At 38.5% G+C, this 18,964-nt stretch overlaps 1 protein-coding gene across 1 annotated transcript in view; it reads right to left on the bottom strand.

The window, feature by feature from the left end:
- Positions 1-18,964, bottom strand: part of MDFIC2 (MyoD family inhibitor domain containing 2) — a 101,017-nt gene that overhangs the window by 33,750 nt on the left and 48,303 nt on the right. The window contains exon 2 of the mRNA XM_059075245.1: positions 9,708-9,746. Within this exon, the coding sequence (XP_058931228.1) occupies positions 9,708-9,746 (39 nt within the window). The remainder of the gene's footprint in view (positions 1-9,707; positions 9,747-18,964) is intronic.

Raw genomic sequence — 18,964 nt, 5'->3', positions numbered from 1 at the left:
ATGGAACATACAGTACTCTCTCGGTAAGTAATCATAGCTAAATATTTCTAGAGGCTTTTGATGTGCCAGAAGATGTTCTAAGACTTTTCCTGTGTAAGCTTATATGATCCTCACCACAACCCTATGGGCTAAGGACTATTACTATCCACATTTTATATATGAGGAGGCTGAGGCACAGGTAGGTAATATAAGTTATGAATTGTAATTGCAGATAGTGAATGGCAGAGCTGAGAGTGATACTCAGGAAGTCTGGTTCCAGAAAAGGAGATGAGCTTTTAATTATCATGGTGCCCTGCCTATGATAAAGTAGACTTAATAGGCAAGAAATAACATTCTTAGCATGTATAATATAATAAGTAATATTGATAATATAGTGGTATTATAATGGTAATAGAATATGCAGTATACACGAAATGCAAAGGAGAAACTTTAATGATATCAGTTTGAATAGGTCACCACAATTATTAGGATTTAGTGTGAAATATTTTAGTATTTGGAACTGAATAAGGTGCTAACAGTAGTCTTTACTACCCTTAAGTTTAAGAAGTTTTGTTATAAAGAAAGACATTTTTTAGAGGTGAATATTTATAATAAGACGTAAAATAGACAATAATGCAAAAATACTGAAGAAAATGTAACACTATATATTTTCACAGTGAATGAATGGAAAGACCTTGATAAAAAATCTTGTAATCAAAGTTTAATTTGAAAAGTCACCCACCTTTAGCATAAGTATTTTTCTCGTATCTTAGGAGGAACTATTTGTCTTGTAATTATGTTAGGCTGCCAAAAGAAAAGTTTCACTAATAGAGATTCAGAGATGGCCTTTTTTTTTTTTTTTTTTTTTAACGTAGCATGCAAGTTTTGGGAGAAGGCTCTTTGATAGGCTTGTTCTAAGTTGTCTTTTCTTTTCAAGTGACAGTATATGAATACATAAAGGAAAGAAAAATATTTCCAAAGTCAATTTACTGGAAACTGGTGCAACATTCAAGATTATTTACTTTTTAAAAGGTATGGTGTTAAATGTTGAAAATTGAAAAAAAAAAAAGATTTTTATACTTTTATAAAGGTAAATGTATATTCCTCCCGTTTAGTTTTTTCATGACTCATTTATTCTTTGATAGCACTGAAATTCCATTTGTATTTTGGTTTTCTTTATTGACTAAGATGTACAGCTGGATTTACCTCGAAATTCCTTAATTCATTCAGTGAATGGTATTGTCTGCTATGTGGTAGATACTATTATACTAGGGGAGCAGAAACTCAGATAAAAGACATAAGTCAGTTTTCAAATCACTTGCAAAGAGCAGACTCCGCTAAGGAGACCCTGAGAATTCCATGTAACAAATGCTCTGACAGAGGTTACAGGGATACTGGTGAGGGGCACCCAGCTCAGTCTCCATCATAGAAGAGGTCTTCCCAGAGAAGATGAGTCAAGAGTGAATCTGAGGAAGAGTAGGAAGAATGCACATTTTCTTTTGTTAAAAAAAGAAAGAAAAAAAAAGTAAAACTTTTAATGAAAAATGAGTTCAGTTATCAGCATTCTGGTACATATGTTAGACAGGGAATCAGCGAAGAAGAGTGAGGAGGAATAGTCAGAGGGTAGAAGAAAAACCCAGAGACAGCCAAGGAAGGTGAGTGTATAAAAGAATTTAGTGGTCAACAGCTCCAGTGCATCTAAGAAGGACATTATATATTCAGAAAACTCCTAATTTGCCTCAGTTGGCATACGCAGTGCTTCAAATATGGCTAAGGAAACTACTCCCAATTATACTGACTTTAGCTAATAAGGATTTATGTTGGTGACAGACACTGGCTGTCTACTGAGCCAAATCTTCTTCTTCTTTCTGGATACACAGTAAAAGTACGTTTTTTGGCCTCCTTGCGTCTAGGTGGGACCATGTACATAGTTCTGTGCAAAGGGATGCGGCCAGAAATAATGTGCCTCACTTCCAGTTTATCCCCTAAAATACGCCCTGTGATTCTCCACATTTTGTTCTTTACTTCTTGGACAGATATAAGCAAATAATACAATAGAAAACTCTGAGGGGGCTTCTAGAGATGGCAGAGCCACAAGAGAAAAAAATGCTTGGATCCCTGAGTCACCATGTGGTAGGAGACAACTGAGAAGTGTTTATCTGCATTGAACTTTGGGTGGCTACGAGTGAACGTTTATTAAGTTAGGCCATGGAAACTTGGGGGTTGTTTACAGCAGCTACTGTTATATCAATCTGGTTAATAACGTGTTAATTTGGAATACAACTCATAAGTAATCAGTAAATATGTTTCAGTAATTATTACAGAATAATAACGATTTACTATTTATAGGGTTACAGGATTGATAGAAAATACAATATACTTATTACTTAATTTTCTCCTATAAGAAATGTACTTAGTAGATACTGTAACAGTAGTACTATGTAGTTGTATATTAGGAGGTCCTATTACTGCCATCACACAATAATGGTTAAGAAACTGAGGCTCAGAGAGTTGGAGACATTTTACTTAAGATCATAGAATTAACAATATGGTGGCCAGTATTTGAATCCATACTGTCAGATATGGGAGCTGTCCTCTTAACTGTATATTGTCTCCCATTGGTAGATACTGTAATACATGTTGAGCAACTAATATCACGTATTATTTCTTTCCTGAAGGGGAACATAGTTTAATGACACCCAGTTCCCTTTTTCCTGCAGAATAATGCAGAAGATCCATTTCACCCTTAGGATGACAACAGAAATTCTTTTCACCAGTATGTCCCTTCATGAAAATATGTATTTATTTGTGGGCTCGTATCAAAATCTTTATTTTTCACCCCAGAACTATTATTTGGTTCTCAAAAATCTCTGTCAACTTGTTACCATTATGCAAATAATAGATGGCTCATATATATATATATATATATATATATATTTTAAAAACTCTAGCCAAATGGATGTTTGAATGACAACAGAAATCTCTCTAGAAATTGGCTGATAGACGTTCTCTATTGATTATTTATTATTTAATATCTGGTTTCATTTAACGAAACAAACCTGAGCTGTGATCACAGCAAACTATAGTTTATAACTCGAGGATTCTAGTTTTGGTGTGGAAATCTCTTTTAAGTGGAGGTTTATCTATGGAACAATTCATCTTGCTTGAGTTTTAAAGACAGTGCTCCATGGTGAATCCAAGGGCCAAATGTATATTCAAATATAAGGATGCTGCACGCCCACCACCTACTTGGCTTGTGTTATCATCCAAGAGAATCTGAACAAACGAAGGTCTTTATTAAAAAGGTGAACTTCACTATGGAGGACAGTATGGAGGTTCCTTAAAAAACTAAAAATAGAACTACCATACGTTTCAGCAATCCCACTACTAGGCATATACCCTGAGAAAACCATAATTCAAAAACAGCCATGAAAAAAAAAAACAAAAACAAACAAACAAAAAAAACAGTCATGTACCACAATGTTCATTGCAGCTCTATTTACAATAACCAGGATATGGAAGCAACCTAAGTGTCCATCGACAGGAGAATGGATAAAGAAGATGTGACACATATATACAATGGAATATTACTCAGCCATAAAAAGAAATGATATTGAGTTATTTGTAGTGAGGTGGATGGACCTAGAGTCTGTCATACAGAGTGAAGTAAGTCAGAAAGAGAAAAAAAAATACTGTATGCCAACACATATATATGGAATCTAAAAAAAAAAAAAGGGGGCCTGAAGAACCTAGGGGCAGGACAGGAATAAAGACACAGACTTAGAGAATAGACTTGAGGACACGGGGAGGGGGAAGGGTAAACTGGGACGAAGTGAGAGAGTGGCATGGACATATATACACTACCAAATGTAAAATAGACAGCTAGTGGGAAGCAGCCGCATAGCACAGGGAGATCAGCTTGGTGCTTTATGACCACCTAGAGGGGTGGGATAGGGAGGGTGGGAGAGAGGGAGATGCAAGAGGGAGGAGATATGGGGATATGTGTATATGTATAGCTGATTCACTTTGTTGTAAAGCAGAAACTAACACACCATTGTAAAGCAGTTATACTCTAGTAAAGATGTTTAAAAAATTGAGGATGAAATGTAAGATCTTTTTTTTCTTCACATTTCTGCTCTTCTAAGAGTCATCTAAAGTGAGTATTTCTACAAGTCTCCATTCTGACCAGGGCATGAATTCTGGATAATGTCTCTATACATATGTCTACTACATAGTTGTATAACTTACTATTGATTTAGCATTTATTTAAATGTAAGCAATAAAGTACTTTAAATTGTTATAGACAAAAGAAAATCAACAAGTAATCACCAAAGAAGAATATCTGTTCTACTCCCTGAAACAATATATTGTCTATAAAATGTATTTATGTTAGAAAAAAAAGAGGTGAATTTCAATTTGAATAAAAAGACCACACCCTGATCACATTTTGCTCCTTTTCAACCTGCTCTCGGGCAGCTGGATTGACACTTTGGAGGGACCGGCAGCCACGAAGCACAGCAACACTGGTCCACCCTGTCTTGCCATTGCTCTGCATTTGTAACAAATACTTTTCTTTTACCTTTCCTGACAAAACAGCCCTATTGTCATCGACTGTAAATGTATTAAAAGCTCACAAGGGCATTTTAGTATGTGTATCATGCCTGAAAAATACTCTTGCCTGACAGGTTCCCATTGGCAAGTGAAAAGAGGTTTCATTGAAGGAAACAGCAGTAGCAAACAGCGAGCAATGCACGGGAAGGTAATTGTTCGTTTAATATCGGAGGCGCACGTTCGCTTCAGACGAAGGCTCCTGCCTGTGCCTCATCCACACCCAGAGGACCCGCCTGACAAGCAGCCCCGCAACCTCTCTCTGGGATCAAGCTGTCAATGCAAACTTGCATTCTTCCCCTTTTTCTGAGCTAAGTAAGCTCTACCCCCAGAGCTCTCGATGCCTTCCTGAGTGAAAGCTCTGAAAGAGCTCCCTTCTAAATTGCATCACTCGCCCAGCGCTCTTCAAACTGACAGAACAAAAGAGCCAAATTCCAAAAGTCTGGTCTGAGTGACTTGTTAGTTGCCTTGGTTGATTACCTCTTAATGGGCTCTGAGAATGGGCTGTGGTCGTTTTGACGCTGCTTAAGGAAACCTTGCAGAGTTCTTTTCTACTTCGTTCCTAATTAAGGTCGATTTGCTTAATCAGCAAAACACACACTAAAGCGGGGTGGGGGTGGGGGAGACTCCAGAAGGAAGTTCTTACTACCATCCCCCTCCCCTTCCAATCGGTGGCAATAAAATTACTTGGACCAGGAGTTACAAAAATAAATTCTCATTGGAAAGGACTAAACAGGACTGCTGTGATGTGTGATGTGTGTGTGTGTGTGTGTGTATCTTTTTCCCTTCCAGAACTGATGCAACAGCAAATAACAGTGTTTCCTTGCCGGCTATTTAGCGTTGTGAGTTCCCAAAGCCTTATTGTCTTCTCCTTCCTCCCTGCCCGCTCCCCCCCCACACCAGCCATTAATGAATACATTCAGCCAGCTAGGGTCACTTTATTATTCTGACATAATGAACTGGGGATGTGATTTCCAAGTTCTGAGGCTGACACTGGCAGGGCGACACTTTCACCTCGAGGTGCCGCAACTGTATACTCGACACACTTGGAAGAATAAATATTGATCTGCTTTCTGAGGATGCGTGGCCATGTGAAATGTTAATGCTTTTAAACGGCTTTGGACATACAAAGCAGCTATTATTACCACTATTATTATAAGGTATAAAATCTCAGAGAGTATCTCATCTTTGCCCTTTATCCTCATGATTAGTGCGTCTCTGTTGAGTGTCCGCTGTATTCACATCACTGCTCATGTGACTGGATACGATGATGACATTCACAGACAAAGACACTAATTCTGAGACGCCCCAATAAGGAAGGTAAGGATGATTCTCAACAGTAATGTGTATACGTATTCCGTGGACTTCCAATGACGAACGTTTATTCCCTCACGGGGCCTCATTTATTATTGGGTTGGAGATTTTCCATTTGTCTTCCCAGGACGATCCATTCTTTTGTGTGGAAGGAAGGAAAAAAATGGCCATTTAAGATCATAATTGGCTATGAAAGTTTGGGGCCCTAAAAAGGTTGGGGTTCATATCTAACCTTTGGTTTGGCAAAAGCACTTCTGGGGAAGTTTAGGTATGAAAAGTGAGATCCCCCCCAAGCCTGGGTGTAGGAGGTAGTCCTAGTGAAACTGCTCTGCATAAGAAAAGGTGAAATTTGTGGTTTGGGTGGTACTGGTGAAGCTTGAGGGAAGTAAGAGTGCGGCAAGATGGCAGGAGGCGAGGACTCAGCATGGAATAATGGCCAATGAGAACGGCCAAGTGACATAGTTATTAACACTATGGCTGTCTAATAGCTAATTTTGAATTGCTTGCTGGCTGGTGTTTTGCTGATAAAGCCCTCCTCCCCATTGTTTTCTCACTTTTGTAAAACTTTAGTAAAAATCGATTACCCACATAACCTTTTTTGATGGCATTAAGAATAAAGAGGTTGAAATCATATCCCCTGAAAACCAGCTGAGGCCCCATGTAGATCTGAGACGTGAGAAGTATTTGCAGTGAGTGACTTGGGATGGCGTATGAGACGATTCCACCTTTCTCAAGGATTCTAGACACTTGAAGAGAGGGCTGGGCTGCCACCTGAGTTATACATTTATTTTTTTATTAAGTTATTCATTCAACTAATGTCTATTGAGTATCCACTCTATGCCAGGGACTCTGATGTAGATTGATTGGGGATACAAAAGAGAGTAGTACTGTTAAGATCCATGCTTAGTACAGTTTATAGTTGTAAGTAATGGGATGCACATGTACCTACTTTGCAGCAATTTGAAAATTTATAAGGATCCTTTGTCATCTGCCCACATACTAGTGTTTCTATTTTCTTGCCCACTTCTTCCTTCCTTCCTTTATTTTAGGCAAATTCATTTCTTTATTGGATCCTAGATTTTCAGATTTTACTCAAGTCGTTATCACATGTAAACCCCCCCCCCCCAATTCACACCTTTCCAAGTCCTCTTTACCGCCTTGGATATCCTCAGCCTGAAGAAGCCTCACATTTTTCTGATTTAATTGGTCTGGAGTTCAGTCTAAGCATCACAGTTTGTAACAACTGCCAAGATGATTGTAGTGTGTAGCCAGGGTCGAGAACCAATGTCTAGAAGTGTGTACATAAAATCTTATTGGTACAGTTTCCTGTGATTGCATTTTGCAGCAGCATTTCTCAGTTCCTTTATATTTTCTTCTCTCCCCTATCAGAGGAAAAGGGACCCTCCTCCTTTTAAAGATAACCTTCTGCCTCAGGAGTTTGCGTCTCCTTCTCTTTCTCCATCCATAGGAAGCATCTGTATTCACCATCATCCTCTTTCCCTGTTTTTTCACTCTACTGACTCCATCCTGCCTCTGCATGCTTGCTTAGGTACACCATAGCCTGAAAATCCTTCTTAAGCTAATTTTTCCATCACCCAGTTCCTCAGAGGAGTCCTTAACACAAGCGATTTTACCATCTACTCATTCCTTAATCCTTCACAATTGGCTTCCATCCCCACACAAGTAAAACTGATCTTTCAAAGCCCATGTGGTAATACATGCTGGCTGCTTAATACGTATTGGTTGAGTGAATAAATGAATGAATATATGACCTTCTAATCATCAAATCAGTGATCTTGCATCAGTTTCCCTCCTCCTTGATAACATGGCTTAGCAGGCCCATGACTCTGTCCCTGTCTTCTGTAGCATAGGATGCTGTTGTTGTTGTTGTTGTTTTTTCTATTCTCATGTTTCTTCTATGACCCCTTGGTTGGCCACTTTGCAGCATTACACAGGCTTATGGGTTATGGTGGTAGATAAACTTGGCGTTCAGATCAAGTCCCTGCCACTTCATAGCTGTATGACTTGGGACACATTGCCCACCTCACTAAGCCTCATGTCTTCATCCATAGAGAGGAGAGGATAATAACATTGTTTTAAGGTTGATGTGATACTTCAGTGTCATTGCAGAGTCACGAAGCGTTCAGTTAACGTTAGTGGGTGTTCCCATTCCAGTGGTTATAAGTCCCTGTGGGCAGTCACCATGCCATTTTTTCCACCACTCTATTCTGTCCTCAAAACCTACAGCGTTTGGCTCAGGGTCCTTGAAAAAAATTAGTTGGGAATGAATGAGCCAGTGCATTGCTTCTCTTCTCTTAATGGATGATCCTTCTCACAGCTCTGCCTTAGGCTCTCTTCACTCTTTCCCTTGCTGACCTCATTTATTCCCTGATGACCTTTTGACCTCATTCATTACTTCACTTCTCGTCTTCAAGTAGATGATTGCCACGTCTAACCTGAAATCCGACTCTGCTTGTTGTGATCTCCATATCCAGATGTGTTGTCTTTAAGACACTTCGCAAGCAAACATCCCTAAAGGCATTTCTTTGATATCTTAAAATCCCTCATACTCAGAGAAAAGAACTTGTCTTTCTTCTCTCTCCCTAATTCTTATTATTCATTTATGTATATTCATTATTATATATGTTCTATGTTTATTTGGAATAACCTCCTATATAAAATATATTTATTTAAGCTATATATTTGTTTAATTTATATATACATATACACCTACAAAATATATGTATTTATCTATGTAACGACCTCCAGAGAGTTCTACCTGCCTATTTGTTTATTGGCTTGAAGATAATCCCACCTGCAAAATATTATTCTTCCTAATGTCTTGCTCAGGGTATTGTCTATCTATCCCACTGACAACCAAAAATAACAAGAACATTAATTTTTAAAAGTTCACACTCCTTATCCTGCCAGTGTTATTTTGGTCCTTATTTTGATCAACAACTTCCTTCTATGTAAACAATATTTATTTATTAGGCAAGCAACATGTAGATAAAATTTTATTGTGGAAAAAAAAAAGAGCTTAAGTGATACGGAAGTGTAAAAGCAAAGGAAAATTCCCACCTCACTCCTGCTGCTTGTTTCATTCTTACTACTCTTTATGGAGGTGGTTCCTATTTTCAGTTTGGGATAACTCATTTCTAGACCTTTTATCTACATTAACGAACATATGCATGTCTGATTTTTACTTAATGTAAATGGGCCGTACTATATTTGTCATTGTGACACTGGATTTTTTTTTTTTCCTCATTAATGCGTCTTGCTCATTTAGCCCTGCCTCTTCCTGAAGAACTGGGGCACAGTATTGCCTCCTACTGGAAAACCATGACATATTTAGGCAGACTTTCGTTGCTGAATGCTTAAAAGCTACCTCTCTATTTATTCCCCAGTCCTCTGTGTCATCTCTTCACTAAGCGAGAAAGCACATTTCAACTTTTCTGTCTTGGCCTCTTTGTACATGCCTGACAGTGAAACTTCTACTTATGCCCCCAAACCCAGCTCAGATGTTAATTATACATGGAGTCCTCTTTGCAAATTCCAGCTTCAAGTGAGAGATTAAAACTTTTGTGACCTAACATGTATGCAGAGATAGGGTATAAGCACCTTCAAGGTAAAGACTGATTGCATTATGCCTTGAATAATGCAGATGAGTGATGATGTGTGTGCTGGTGCTGTGACCACTGTACTGTGGATGTGGACAAAGATGGAGTCCTTCCCTTATTATATTGCACCAAGAGTACCCATTAGCCAGTATAGGAAGCTACTACAAAGAAATAAAATGAACCAGCCAGGGTCTTCCAGAGGATTTTGAATTGAGCTGGATGGTCCTAAAAGAAGGGAAATGAAAAATAATTATTTGAGTGGATATCCATTTTTTTGCCTTTTCAGGATCCCTTTACTCCCTTTTTCAGGAAAGAGAAACCCACTTTCCAATGGAGGAGCTATTACATGTAGCTTGAGTGGAATGGTCTTGTCCATCAGTGCTCCGTGTACAGAGACACGGAAACCCATGTCCTCTGTTTCCCAGCCATAGAGGTTTGTTGTGAGATGGCTCTAAGAACCAGGCCGTAGCAGTCAGGTTGCTCCCTGAGACTTGAGATTAGCCTGCTGGAAATGAGGGTTCTCTCCTCCTTTGTGAGGTAGAAAGATAATGTAGGCTTGTGACTGACAGTAACCATCTTTCCTGCCTTGTGTAAAAAGCCTGAGAATAAAGCCAAAACAGGGAGCCAAACAGCCAAGGAAAAGTAAAGACAAGGTACTGAATTCATCATTTGGGTCCCTGGCTTCACTTAAATCTGAAGCTCATCTACTCCTGGACATCCTAGATACGTGAATCTACAAATTCCCTTTACCTATGCTAGTTGGCTTTCTGTGTTCTATAATGGAAAGAGGCTCACGACATTAGATAGGGGGCTTTATTCATTTTAAATATTTCTTCTGACTCTTGTTTCCTTCTCATCTCTCTTTAGAGGATGTATGCTGATGAAATTCTCGAAATTCAATTGTTTAATGTCTGCTTTCTAACTCCCCAAACGTTCACAGAGTAGAAAGGTTAAATTATGTGGAGGTATGCCAAAAACGACCTACAAAAATGGATTAAAATTGGAGGCTGGATCTTATGCTAAAATAACTGGTAAGAAATAAAGAAACTGAGGTGTGGTTTCTGCTAACCTGGTCTTTCAATCAGTTCTGTTCAATTTACATGAGTGAGAAGAGGGGACAAAAATTTATGTGTATTTAGTTTCTACTCAATTCAACTCTTTCATGAAAGGTACCCCTTTCATGTAGATATTGTGATCCCGACTTGGAAGATTTTTTTTAAATCCAGATGATTTTCAGAGTTTCATTCTTCTCCAAGGTCACTAGTTAGGTATGGTCGATTTAAGGTTAGGATCCAGTTGGGTCTGACCTCTGAGCCCTCCCTCTCCACCATCTGGAATGCCATACAATTAGGAAGAATGTTGACCCTTTGATCTCAAAGCATATTTCCAACAAGTCAACTGCTTTGACTTGGCATTCATGGCTCGGCATTATTGTTTTCAGGAAAATTATGTTCTGGGGAGAAGTGTATTGCTATATAGGGAGTTTGAGATTTGAATTTGGAGACATGAATTCTAGTCCTGTGATTTTTTTTTCCACTGAAGAGCTCTGGGATTATGCAACTCAATCTTTTTAGGTCTTAGTTTCTTCCTCTGTCAAATAAAAGATATGAGGGCTGATCATCTCTCAAGTCTATCCTAGTCCTCTTCTACTGGTAAGCGCTTCCCAGAACCCTATACCTCCAATATTAGAGATGGTAACACCTTGTGTTATGATTATATGCTACATGCAGTGATGTCTTGTTTAGTTCAGTATTTCCCAGCAACGAGCCCAGTGTATGGCAAATAATAGATGATCAATAAATACCTGTTGAATAAATAGATGAGGGAAAGAAGTCTATTCACTTTTGTGTACAGAATACTACTATTTATATATTTTTTTCAACTGACCAAAAGAGTGATCTTTGAAATTGCAGAAAATACCTCTAATTTTGCTGGTGAGAAGTAAAAATAAGCTAATGGTAGATTTGAGTACTACAGCTTTCAATCCATCACTGTGGATTTTAAAGAGGACTTCCCTTTAATTCAAAGCTCAAGATAAGCAAAGACTTAACTGAAAGTTTTCAAATAGGAGATGTACTTTAAAGTATAGAATGGTCATTTTAGGTGGCCATTGTAATTCAGCTTTTAAGGCTTGGTAACTGAGCCATCTTGGTGAACCTTCTGTGTGAGTGAAGTTTTCCTTAATCGGCTTTTCCTATATTATTTCATCCCGGGGAAGAAAAGCAGTAGCTAAGCCAGAAACAAGCAGGATAACAAAAAAAGGAGTCTGTGGCCAAAGCAACAGAATTACTTTTCTTTTCATTTCTCTTTTTTTTTCTTTTTTCCTTTCACTTGTGTTTATAAAGGAGAAGTAAGAAACATAATTTTTTGTCTTTGTTTAGACATTGGACAATACAAATCACAAGAACATTTATTTTTGACATCCTATTTTTTAGGTGTTCTTTGGGATTTGGGCCCTAATTAAAAAATATGTGTTTCCTAGCCCTTCTTACTGTGAAAATCCTTGGCAATGTAAACAGATGCACTGGTTGGCTTTTAATTCTGACACCAGACTGTCTGAAATAATAGCTCTAAGAAAGTGTGAATTCTTTCATTCCTCAAGCTTTAATTATAAGTACTTAATTTGTTTCTCTTTCTACTGCTGAGTATCATACCAATCTGGTTTATTTTTTATCTGGCTAAACATGGTACACCTTAGAAGACCCTCATTTTGAAAAGTTTATTCTGCATGGGAAGACAAAAACAAGCTAAAAGTTTGAGTTATTTTCATATTCCAGGTCACATCACTGTGACAACTAAGATATTAATTGGTGTTCTAAAATTTTGAGTAATACAGGCCTTGAAGATGACAGAATTAGGATCTTGATAAGCAGTTTGAAAACACTGAATGTGTCTCATAAAAATGGACTCATCATTTGAAAAATGAGCCACGTTAATAGCTTACTAACTCATCTTGACCTTTCACAGTCAAAGATATTCTTCATTTTTGTGTCCACCATCTTTTACATCTTGTAACCAATTTGCTGTCACATCATTTTTAGCCATGGGACTGACTGTGGTGGTGCCGACTTCTGTAATTAGATGAGGTACCATGTATGGCACATTATAGCCAAAAAAGTCATCGGTTGCTGTTAAGTAGGAGCATTTGTGAAGAATTGCTAGGTCTGGGCTTTCTGAATATTGTCATACTTCCACTTTGAAAACTTCACTGTGTTGAGATGTGTTTTTATTTTTCTAAGGGCAAAAATAAGATCAAAGAAGGACAGATCCTTGCTGGAACTCATGATAAACGTAATGAAGCAAGTCTTATGTTGTTCCTCTAGTTGGTTTCTTTCCAAGTTTATCTCTGTATATGCATTTACCTTTTGAGATACTTTCATCAATTATTTTGGAGCCTAATACTAAAGATGTTACATCCCCTTTGTAAATATGATGGAAAGAATGATTATGGTTAAAATGTAATGTGCTTTAGGTTAGGAATTGTGAAGCCATTATTATTATGATGTCACTTTCATTCTCGGAACAATCCTCTAAGGTATTATTATTACTATCCTCATTTTAGAGGTGAGGAAACTGAGATTTTATCCAAGTTCACAGAGCCAGGAAGCTGTCGAAGCAGGAATTTGAACCCAGGAAGGGTTCCTGCTGCTGCTAGACTTTGCTACTATTAATTTACCTAATGTTTTACACACGTGGCCCCATTTAATCCTTCCCCAAAACCATTAATATAAAGACTATTATACACCCATTTTATGGATGGAGAAACTGAAACTCTGATAACGGAATTTGCTCACAGTCACTCAGTTTGCCCATCTCACTAAGTAGGCGAGATCAGCTTGGAAGTGAGGTCTGCCTGATTGCAATAAGCCTGTGCTCAAAACCTCTATTCTAAATTGCATAATAACGTTTATCTAGGGCTTCAGAGTTTACTATCTAAATCTAGTAGAAAGAACCAAAAAATTATTTGCTGTGCAATGATTGAGGTAAACTCTTTTAGGTGCCAGAAAGACTTTAAAATAAAGGTAAGGGCCAATGAAGTAATTGCTGTTTTTGATTTTTTTTTTTTTTTAACAGTGATGAGAAGGAGTCTTGGGGGATACGTATTTCCGGTGGTAAAAGCAGAGGCTGGGGATTTGGGCTCCTGGCTTATCTTCCTAATTCCCTTTCACGTGACACATCATTTAATTCATTTGCCTCCAATTTATCTCCCCTAAAATCAAGTTGGTCATAATAACATCTCTTCAGGAACTGTGGGAAAAAAAGATGGTGACGTTCTCTTGACCTTTTTGCGAACAATGCAACCACTCTTTTGTCCATTTTTTACTTTTTTCCCATGAGTCAAAACTTTGCTTATGTGGAATTAGAGTTTTGAGAGTATGAAGTCTCAGTGGCCCTTGGGTTCATGACCATGCTTTAGGGCAATAGCTTGCACAGCCATGATAGCTTGTAAGTTGTTTCCTGTTTTTCTTGGTCTTACTGCAATCCTTGCCAAAGCTTCCCTTCTCCTCTGCTGCATTAGTAATGCAAAATGAAATTCATTGTGCCCATTATATCTGTTAAATGGTTTCCATTTTAACTTGAGAAAAATGTATTGACGTTCATGTGTTTGGCATGGAAAGTGTGTGTATCTATCGAAGATAGCAACTTGTCTGTTGGAATTACAGTGCATTATGTATAATGCTGCTTTTAGCTGTGCATGTACATTTCCTGGAATCTTATTGTGTCAGAGCTTGGAAAGTTTACACAAGCATTGGTAATCTAATTTTTGTCTGGTGGGTGGCTGTGGAAATATGGAGTATTTAAAAAAGCAAATGTCTTGGCCATCTGTGCCAGGCAGGGGTGTCTAGTCAGGTGGGGTAAAAGCACTCATCAAAAAAAGGTTTTAAAAATATTGCCCCAGGTCTAACCTAAATATTAATTTCCCAAGAGCAGAAAGATATAACAGTTACTGTAACATGGTTTTGAGCATATTTCTGGTAATTCTTTTCAGGCGTTCTAATTGTACGGTGGAGGAATCTGTTTTATCTTTCTCCTGCCTCTTAACAATCATCCTTCTCTAGACTATATTGTTTCCTATGTCTTTTGTCTTCCGCAGACATGAGTCTTTGGCTCATGAACATCTTGTTAAGGTCTGTTGAGGATTAGGGGCTGTGGTACAATTTTCTTGTGGAGTCTTTTGATTGGAGATTTTTCAGTTGGTTTGTCTTGGAGGTCTTTGAAATGTCTTCTCTCAAGCCATGATTTTCATTTTTCTTTGCTCTCCTCAAAATTGGGGTTGTATTTTGCTCCACTGTTCCTGGGGTCTAGGTAAATGAATTGTATTATGTAATAGGCGAGTGTGAAATCCTTTGTGCAGTCGCTGGACTGCTCTCTGCCTCTCAGAGTTGCTAAAATCCTCCTCCCTGCACTGCTGCTGAACTGTGATGTAGTTTTTGTTTTTTAGCTTTACGTGTATTTCAGTCAGCCATCTACAGCCAGGTTTCTTAACTTCGGCACTATTGTCGTTTGGGGTGCGTAGCTCTTTGTCGTGGAGGGTGTCTTGTGCACAGTGGGGTGTGTAGCAGCGTAGCCGGCCTCTACTCACCAGGTGTTAGTAAGTAACACCTTCCCCCAATGTCTGCAGGTATTCCTGATGTCCCCTGGGGGGCGTGAAATCACCCCACTTGAGAATCACTGATCTAAAGCAAGGTTGAAAGACAAGGCTGGCGTGATGTAAAGGAATTTCCATAAAAAGCACTGAACTCAGGCAAGGCATTGACAATGCTGAGAGAGCTTTGTGTTGGAGGATATGTGGAGAAACTGTATCACACATCCCTGGAGAAAATACTGTAATAATTGTCTATAGTTTCTTAGACTGAGTAACAGAGGAGGTAAGGGTCACCTTTTAAACTGCTTTGCTTCTGATCTGCTAATTATCTCCTCACCCTGTGATGCCTTTTATCTCTTCTCTAAGCAACTTGACTCACATAAGGAAGATTCTAATTCTTTGCAGATTTTCACCTTAACTACTTTTCTACCCTAACCTCCCTGCTCTTCCGTTTCCCCCACTGGTTTTCTTTGGCTCCAGTGGGAACATGGTGCCCATTTATTTCTTTAATCCACTTCACCACCTAATAGTACATTCTCTTCTGAGGATGAATTTTAACAAGATGCTTTTTACTCCATAGTACACTCCAGTAAAGAACTAATGTTTACCGCGATGAGTATCCTCTATTCCAACTGAAAAGCGGAGATGCAGCCGACCGCTGCCGTTGTTCACTTTCTCCCGTTTAACTTTTTCTCAATACCGCTTTGAGTGAGTTACATCTGTTATATTTAATGGCAATATTATGGGCTTGTCCAAAGGGCATCTATTTGCTACTGAAATAGCCCTGAAGATAACACGCAAATGAATGAAGTCATCAGATGTATATGATGATAATATGGAGGTTATTTTTCATTTTTTAAAATGCTGTGAAAGCTGTGGAGGGATGCTAACAAATCTATTTGATCAATATATGGGATGTAAAAAAGAAGAGGAGACAAGATTGACTGATGAATAAAACGAAACTGACACAAACAGGCTGACAGCCAGCTGTAAGTCTCTTTAGGGCAAATGCAATTAACTTAGAATAATAGACTCAAATTTGATGGTTAGAAATGCATTTTTATTAACAATCACAGGCTGAATCATTATGCTCTTATGAAGAAAATGGTACTTATATTTCGTGCATGTGTGTGCATGCATATATAAATATATATACATATGTCTCTCTACGTATATATCCATGCCTCTCACATTCCTATGTGCTCTGCTTACAATTTGGGTGGAAAAGTTGATTTTTAGAATAATGTACTTTAAAAAGGAAATTCATTCATAAATTGTCTCCGGGACTATAAATTCTGAATATTCTCCCAAATTACATATATAAAAATCATGCTACTTATCTGGTGCTATTAGACATAAAGCCAGTGAGCCCTGGTCCCAGAACTGCTGGTCCTTCGGGGATTTGGAATTGCAATCAGGGATTTACAGATTTCATTTTGAAGAGGAGAAGTCATTACTAGAAACCTAAGCTCATTTCCTCTCCTTTAATAGCTATTTTAAATCATTCATTTAGAAAATACATTAACTATTTAGGGTACTTGCAGTGCATTTCTCTTGGCATTGTCTGCATTTTTTAAAGAGTTTTTTTTTCTAAAATTATTTCAAAAAAAGATGAGAATTAGAAGAAAAAGACCAAATGACTTTTGGGTGATATAAAATTACTTTTGCATAATATTTCCCTCTCTCATTGCCTAAGAGGAAACAACTTAAAACTTTAACAAAATATTAGAATATTATAAGCAAACTTTTTAATGCCACAGAGATGAAAGAGAGGGGTGTGATCCTTGGAAACTTACAAACTGGACTTTAAATACGGTTGAGAAACAGCATATGGTTGATGGCCTCTTTAAATGAATTTGTTAATTTAAATCAAAACCCGTTTTAATTCTGTACTACTTACTTAATATTGATTCCCACCTTAACTAGGAAGTAGATTAAAAAATGGATATGAGATTACAGGAGAAAATAAGGGACTTTAATTTCTACAGAGAATTCAGAATGTGGAGTCTTGCATAACCCTGCAAACTCCTTTAGATACATATTTTTTCAAATGCAAAATAAAGCTCCCTGAGGTATGTAATTGCTATTCTTCAAAAGGACATCATGAAGGTTGACAATTTAAAATGTACTCTTCCTGTCACCATCCAATTTTGTAAAATGTCTACTGATGGTGTAAAAAACAATCTCTGCAGAAGAGGGCTGCCACTGCCAGTTTAGGACACTGGCTTTGTTATTAGCGTAGGCATATTAGATCATCCTCTTGCTCTTCCTGCCTGCTTTGTTCTTTTGATATGGCAGGGAACTGAAATTGACAACAGCCTACATTTATATAACAATAACTTGCATTGTTAAATATATATGTGTAGATAGACAGATAGAGAGTTCTTTTATTCCCCAAAGATATCAAAGTTCACTACACACCATGAAGAAAACCACAGAAATATGCAGATGCTTCTGGGGTGAACCATGGCAACTATTTAAAAGCATAAAGTATTGACAGCCTCAAGATTCTGGAATAGTTCATAGTCTTTTTAAATTTTGGCTATTTTTACCCCTTTAGAAAATTTCTGTTTTCTTCAGGAGAAGAGAAAGATAAAGGTCACATTTTGTTACTTGTGTGATAAACCAGAAATAGTTTAGGAAAGTGAGCTGGGAACTCAGCAGTCCAAGTCTGCAGGCTTGAGAAACAATGTTGTGGTAAACACAAGGCTGAGGAGACTGCTTTGTATCTCAGTCACTGTGTGATCCACTGCATTCGTGAAGACCACATACAGTGAACTCAAAGTGGGGAGTCTGAGGATTGGATGGGCACCCCTATAAGTAGGGTTACCACGTTAAATTTAAAAATACCACATAAAAATACAGGATGGGGCTTCCCTGGTGGCGCACTGGTTGAGAGTCCGCCTGCCCATGCAGGGGACATGGGTTCGTGTCCCGGCCCGGGAAGATACCGCGTGCCGCGCGGAGCGGCTGGGCCCATGAGCCACAACTACTGAGCCTGCGCGTCCGGAGCCTGTGCTCCGCAACGCGAGAGGCCATAGCGTACCGCCAAAAAATTTAAAAAATGAATAAAAAAAATATACAGGATGGTCAGTGAAATTTGCTTTTCTGGTAGATGATGCAAAAGTTTTAGGAGAAGGAAGTCCCACGCAATATGTGGGACATACTTAATACTAAAAACTTGTGCATCATTTAGCTTGAAATTTAAATTTAACTAGTCATCCTGCATTTAATCTGGCTATCTTCACCATAAAATCGAGGCTTCGTGTACTGTTTAGAAAGTAGATTATAATTGGGGAAAGAAGGTTTTAGAGAAAAACCCGTAGAACTTTAACTTTTTCTTATCCTTACAGCAGCCTTACCATCTTAAAGATTGTAAATCTCTTTCCTCCTCACAGAATAGTAATGCACAATATTATGTTGAGACATGACTCTCCGCTCAAAAATTTATAATTATAGGTCCTGGACAGAATATTCTTGAACAAGGTAAGGCTTAGGCCCTATCGTAATAATTGGTGTCTGTCTGTCTCCCTAACTGCCATAAAGGATAGATTTTTTTTTTTTTTTTTTTTGAGGTACGCGGGCCTCTCACTGTTGTGGCCTCTCCCGTTGCGGAGCACAGGCTCCGGACGCGCAGGCCCAGCGGCCATGGCTCACGGGCCCAGCCGCTCCGCGGCATGTGGGATCCTCCCGGACCGGGGCACGAACCCGCGTCCCCTGCATCGGCAGGCGGACTCTCAACCACTGCGCCACCAGGGAAGCCCAAATAATTTTTTTCAAATGTGTTTTCCTGGGTACCAAATAGGGAGTCAAGCAAATGGTAGGAGTTTAATCCACACTGCTTGAATGAATTTAT

The sequence above is a fragment of the Kogia breviceps genome, chromosome 10, assembly GCF_026419965.1.
Source record: "Kogia breviceps isolate mKogBre1 chromosome 10, mKogBre1 haplotype 1, whole genome shotgun sequence".
Classification (NCBI taxonomy): domain Eukaryota; kingdom Metazoa; phylum Chordata; class Mammalia; order Artiodactyla; family Physeteridae; genus Kogia; species Kogia breviceps.
Note: the sequence above shows the minus strand (reverse complement) of the source record. Positions and strands in the feature narration are given on the sequence as shown.